The following is a 6,935-nucleotide window of genomic DNA, read 5'->3' on the forward strand; positions in this document are numbered from 1 at the left end:
GTGTATGCACTGGGGACAATCGACTGGAAGTAGAGTACCCATTTATTCGCCGCATGCAGCTTCTTAAAATCCTCATCGTCCTACTTATTCTCAACAATAGCTTTGAGATTCGAGGTTTGATCGAATAGCAAACTTTCATCAACAGCTACTCCTCTTCCATTCAAAAACTCGAGACATCCCTTAACTTCTTTCCATTCTGGCTGCTTGGAAAGAGTCATCCAACGGAAAACTTTCAGTTCCGAGAAATGACCAGTCCATTTGTCCAAGTATTTCATACAAATCTTGTTAAGCTGAATGAGAGCTTTCTTCATTTTCTGTGTTTGTGCAGGATCAAGACTTGCTTGAAAAATTTTGTCCACTTCAGAAGGAAGAAACTCTTCATTATAGCGTTCTGATAGCTGCCTTCGGACGTCTTCTAGAACATGAATGATTTCTATCAAACTTATATCTGCAGCTTCAATTTGGACAGTTTTATTATGAAACATAGACATCAATGAATGAACAAACCACAAATAAGCTTCGTTAATATCATCCTTGACTAAATTTTCAAGTAACTTTGGTGGGCTGTTTATAGAGCAAAAGTAGCTTTTCAGAGCCTTGTACAATGCAGAATGCGCTCTATTGTAGGCTTAAGCGATAGCCATCTAGTTTTAGAATGTTTGAGAACAGATTTATATTCTGTTTCAACAAATAAACAAAAACTTTTAAGTTCTGTAGTACGAACAGTATAAATCGAATAAAAACCGTAAATTTTAAAAACCAGAGCCTCAATATCGATATCTATGCAGTCAAATCCATGCTTGGCCGTATTGTGGAGTAAATGTGCCGGACATCCAACGCCGATCTGATCTCGCTTTGTTGCTTCCTTCATATGATGAAAAACGTTGTCTTTTCCTCTGCGGTTCATCTCTCCGAAGTTGGTATTACAGTTGTCTCCAGAAAATGCAACGCATTTGTCCATCAACCCATGTCGCTTCAACGTACTCGTCAGCAATTCACTGATTCTGACCGAAGTTTCGTTTTCCACAGGTTCAAATGAGAGCACTTTCAGCCTGATACCTTTTTCAGGGGTTGAAAAACTGAATCAACACAGGTAACATTTTGATTGCTCCATGGTTACTTCCATCCGTACTGACTCCGACACATGGCGTTGATTGTGACCTGATCTCTTCCAGACACATGTTTACTGAATGAGGTGCCAATATGTTGTTCACAATCGCCTCCGTTTTGGTTCTTGCACAGGCACATTTCGTTGCCATGGCGGAGTCAGGAAACAGCTTTTTAACAAGTTTATTTCCGCAGTCACAACTCAGGTAACTGTAATTGTGTTGCACCGTATGGTATGCCATGGTCGCTTCCACTGCCAGAACCTTCAAATCCAGTGGTGATCTTTGCTCTACAAAGACTGTTCGCACACTAGCCTGGTGTTTCTGGGATGCCAAGTGCTGATTCAGAGCAGCTTTTTCTTTATTTGCAATAGAAAGTGGTTTCTGGCAAATTACACAAAAAACCTCCGAGTCATTTGTGGTTGGTTTGAATTACGGAAACTCTTTCTGTAGGCCATCGGAAAATTTGTTCTTCCGCCGAGACTTGGACATGATGGAAGTCTAAAAAGACTGCAGTTGATTGTAAATATCAATAATTGAAAAAAACTATAGGTTACAAACCAAAACTATCACAGGCAAACGTTACTGGAATTTATATGTTAAACTTCACTTAAAAACAAATTTTCACTTCGGACACATTAAAAACTTTTATTTATGATCCGATCCCTGTCTTTTGGCTATTTGACAATTAACGTTTGACTGCGAAAAATTCTTCTCGTTTCCTTCTGTTTACATTACCCATCAAACGTCATAAAGCAAAATTCAAAGGAGGAGCAAAACAAATTACTTCGAAATATTTCAATGCAATGCACTCAGAAGAAATTATGAACATAAAGGGCGACGTTATAGCGAGCGACGATTAACAAGATCGTGGCCCAAAGAGTTTACTGGGGGTAAGACGCCCACGTTTATAAGAATCTTTTATAACTCGTAAATGAAGAATGTCTCCAGTAAAACAAACAATAGTTTTAAAAGGGGGACTGTTGAGACACTTGGAATATATAAACAGGAACACAAACTAATATGTATACTACTTAATCGTTAAATTTTGAAAAGCTTCCTAAGGCATGGTTTCCATTTCGTTAGGTGTGAATTGTGCATTTGTTTGTACCCAAACGTACCATTTTACGTTTAATACGTATTTTGTTGAATTGCCTCCGAGAGTGTTTGCCAGATAAAAACACTTATAAATATTATACTTCACAGGAGGAAAATATATATGTATAATAAGTACAAAGCTACGCTCAGTTCTGCCAGATACACTGACATTCTTGTGAATAGGTAATTAAATATAAGGAGTGTGCTCGAAAAAAAATGCAACACTTTGATTTGTAAATAACTTTTGACTACACGAATGGAAATTAATAAAATTTTTAGTGAAACTTCCTAGTAACGTTATGTGTAATCTGTCAAGAATTTTTTGAGAAAGCGTCAAATAAAGATGCTCATAGGTACATATTGGATTTTGGCAGGATCGAAAAAAATGCAGGAAAGTCACAGAGGGAGACCAAAAAACAGCTGGAAATCAACTTTTCGACCAAAGCTTATGAAGAAAATCATTTAAGGAGCCTTAAAGAATTTCACAGTGAGCTAAAATTTGAATAAAAATGGAGGTGATTGATTCCATGTCTAAGTTATGTGAGAGATTTTATCAAGCTAAAACTCACTTCAATCTGTACCGTTGAGTCGTCAACACGTGCACCGGAGCAGTGCTAAAACCATTTTCATTTTCTTGTATTAATATTTTCTCTTCTCATTCATTTGCTTGTTTCATTCCTCATTTTCGAGTCAAATTTAAACCATTTTGAAAAATCCAAAAAGGCATTTAGCAAAATCTGAATTCTTTGAGTGTGCGAATTTCACAGGTAATCATTCCTATAATTCCATAGACTGTCCCGTAAGGGCAAAAACTATTGCTTCTTGGCACTATTGCTACACGTCTTGGCAATGCTCGAAGTGATTTCATTGTTACCTGGGCTGATTCAGCGTCACAGACTCTTTGTTTGACGTTCTCAGAGGTGGTTGAAAATAAGTTGCCTGCTTCGGGTAAAGCTAATAAAAAAAACAAGTCTTAACGTACATAAGTAGCTTCTGAAACTCCCACAAATTCAAATAACTTCTCTCCTTCTTCATTTTTTATTCCCGACAGTTTTGTTAATTTAGGTAAAATTTCCGAGGAAAAATTAAAATGTTTGCATAAAAACTCAATGGAATTGATGCTACTTTTGTTGAAAGCAAATTCTATGTTTGAAGTTTTCAAACATCTTTTGACTTTGCTAACAAAATTATAATGACTTGGCGATTCTCTCATGGATCCAAATAGATTTTTAAATATTATGGATTGGAACGCTATTACTTTGCTGGCTAACCAAGTTGAATTCTTTTTATTTATGGAAACTCAAAACATACATATTGCCGTCTTCACTGAATTTTTTTAAAGCCTGACAATAAATTGAAAAGCAATGCTTTCTTTAAAATTTTACGAAATGATCGACTTCATCGACAAGGTGGGGGTGTAGCTATTGTCATCAATAGTTGTCTAAAATTTAGACTTCTTCCTTCTTTCAATACAAAAGTTTTGGAAACAACTGTAATTGAAAAAGAAACTTCTATGTGGAAAATTATAATTGTTGCCGCATACATCCCTTTTAAATGTAGCAGTGAACAGAAAATTTGTTTTAAGGGAGATTTACAAAAACTCACCAGAAAAAAATCTATTTTTTTTATTATTGGTGGCTTTAATGCAAAACACTGATCTTGTAATAGTATTTCTTCAAATGTAAATGGGAATATTTTATCAAATGACTGCACTGCAGGTTATGACACTGTTGAATATTCTAATGAGTATACTTGTCTGTCTTCAATTAGAAATCCCTCCACAATTGATTTGGTTCTAACGGATTTAGGCAATTAGTTACTCATGCAGACCTCGATTCAGACCACCTGGCAATTACTTTTTCTTTATCCCAAAGTCCCATTGAAAATCCATTATAATCAACTTTTAACTTTCAAAAAGCTGACTGGGAGTAATATAAAAATTTTATTCAACGAAATTAAGATGTAAATGTTCCACTGAATTCAATATTGATTTGGCTGTAGAAAATTTGACAATTTCAATAGTCAACGATAAATCCGCTTCTATACTCAAAGTTAAACATAAATTTATTCAACCTTTAATTGATGATGATCTTAAGTTTTTGATACGACTGAAAAACATTCGTCGACGTCAATATCAACGTACTCAGGATCCTTATTTGAAATTAATTTATTGCGACCTTCAAAAAGAAATCAAACGTGTCGTTTAAATTTTATTCGTAATGAAAATTTTGCAAATGCAGTAGAGGACATAAAACCCTACTCAAAGCCATTTTCGAAATTAACTAAAATTGTGAAAAAGCCCCAGAAGCCAATTCCTACTTTGAAAGATGGAGATAAACTTCGTTTAACTGACGCAGAAAAAGCTCAAAAATCTTTAATAAATGTTTTCACTTGGCTTATTTTCCCAATAAATGGAAAAATGCCAATGTAACTCCAATTTTGAAACCTGAAAAAAGTGCTCCAGAGCCTTCAAGTTATCGACTAATTAGTTTGTTTCCTTCTTTAAGTAAACTATTTGAGAGAGTTATTTTGAATAGAATGATGATTCACATAAATCAGAATTCTAATTTCCCTGATGAACAATTTGGTATTCGTAATGGAAATTCTAATACACATCAACTTTTGAGTGTAACTAACATGGTTAACGCTAGCAAATCTGAAGATTATTCAACTGGTGTTGCTCTTCTAGATATTGAAAAAGCATTTGACAGTGTTTGGCACAAATGTTTAGTAGCTAAATTAGCTCGATTTGATTTTCCCGTATATCTCTCCAAAATTATTCAAAATTATTTGACTAGCCGAACCTTACAAGTAAGCTATCAAAATTCTTGCTCTGAAAGAACACCCATTAGAGCTGGTGTCCCTCAGGGCAGTATACTTGGGCCAATTTTATACAATATTTTTACTTCTGATCTTCCTGATGTACCAGAAGGAAAAGGTAGAAGATTATTTGCTGATGATACAGCCAAAGGTCGAAATTTACGGGTGGTACGCAGTTGATTGCAACAAAATTTAAATTCGTTTTTGAATTACTTGAAAATGTGGAAAATTTCTCCTAATGCTTCGAAAACTCAACTTAATTTATTTCCTCATAAGTCAAGAGCAAATTTTTTAAAACCTAATGAAAATCATTCCAGAACATTTAATGGGGTTTCATTAGAATGGTCTGATCACATGAAGTACTTGGGACTCACACTTGATCGGAATCTTACTTTTAAAAATCACATTGAAGATATTCAATCTAAATACCCTAAATCACTTTATTCTCTCATCAACAGGAAATCCCGCCTATGTCTGAGGAATAAATTACTCATCTATAAACAAGTGTTCCAACCAACGATAATGTATGCAGTTCCGATTTGGTCTAGCTGCTGCGCGACGAGGAAGAAAGCCATCCAGAGGATTCAGAACAAGGTTCTGAAAATGATTTTGCGGCTTCCACCTTGGCACAGCACCGAAGACCTTCATCGGATTGCGGGCATTGAATCGTTCGAAGAGATGGCCAACAAAATCATCTCCAACTTCAGAGGCAAATCGATGCAGTCTTCCATCGCAGAGATTCGTTCTTTATATAATTAGTTTAATTTCAGGATAGTTTTTAGTTTTAAGTAATTGAAAAAATATATCAAAAAATGCGAAAATCCAACATTTTTAAAATACCAACAATAAAAACTAATAACGACAGAAAATTCCCCAACTCAAACCTATAATCGCTCATTTGGTGCTAAGAGTTCACACTTGAGTATGTCAAGAGCTACAACCCATCAGGGAACGTACCACAACGGATCCGGTCCCATACTACACATTTGTCGTTTAGTCATTGATGGATCCCGGGAAAAAATGGTACAGAAAAAAAGCACGCATACGATGCAATATGCAAATTGCAACGGAATTCAACGGAGAAAAAAAAATCATTAATGCCATCGGATCCAAAGCGCCGCGTTGACATTTGTTGTTGAAGAGAGTGGGGATGGGAAAAAGATTGATGCAACCATCGGTTTTTTTTTCCGCGCGTAGCGCAGCAAGTAAATGATGATTATTGTGCGACAGAGGGCAAAAAAAATTGCACAATTGCAAGATCGATAAGATGTTTTTGTGTTCGGGTGGATGGGGTAGATGGTGGATTGTTTTCAATTTGAAAATGCAAAGGCGGGGGTAAAATGAGCATAAATGTTGCATTCGTGCGCATCGAATTCCCGTGAGGTTTTATGACGTGACACAACAACAATAAAATCGGCACCCGGGAAACGACGAGCGATGGGTTCGGGAATTTCGAGTCAAGTGGTTCGAGTTGCGTTTTTTTTTCGTTTGGATATGTTCGATGAGGATGCAGAGTTGGAGTGGTTTTTTTTTTGTAAATGCAAGTTCAATTGTGACACAGCAGGATGTCGCATGATGCGATAGTGATAGCATAACGTTCAGTTCGGTTCGGTTTCGGATGATAAATTTATTTATGATGTTTGAAATCAGCAGGGTCGGTGCCGTGACCAGATCGAAATTTATTTCGTACGATTTTATCATCAATTTTTATTCATACGACGTTATCGGGTCCCGGTTTACAAGAGGGTGTGAGCGATCGTTATAGAATTAATTGCACAATGGGCCACCCGGAGCGTGCACGTGGCCATGTGTGGGTGAGGGTGTGAGTGTGTGTGTGGAAAACCATCGGCGATGACCGAAAAAGGTAGCCAACATATGGAGATTTTCGGAAGCAGGACCACATGTCGATGC

General features: G+C 36.4%; 1 protein-coding gene across 1 annotated transcript in view; it reads right to left on the bottom strand.

Moving 5' to 3' along the window:
* Window positions 1–6,010, bottom strand: part of LOC129753268 (ras-specific guanine nucleotide-releasing factor 2-like) — a 56,167-nt gene extending 50,157 nt beyond the window's left edge. The window contains exon 1 of the mRNA XM_055749065.1: window positions 5,982–6,010. Within this exon, the coding sequence (XP_055605040.1) occupies window positions 5,982–6,010 (29 nt within the window). The remainder of the gene's footprint in view (window positions 1–5,981) is intronic.
* Window positions 6,011–6,935: the final 925 nt, after the last annotated feature.

This window comes from Uranotaenia lowii, chromosome 3, assembly GCF_029784155.1.
Source record: "Uranotaenia lowii strain MFRU-FL chromosome 3, ASM2978415v1, whole genome shotgun sequence".
NCBI classification, from domain to species: Eukaryota; Metazoa; Arthropoda; class Insecta; order Diptera; family Culicidae; genus Uranotaenia; species Uranotaenia lowii.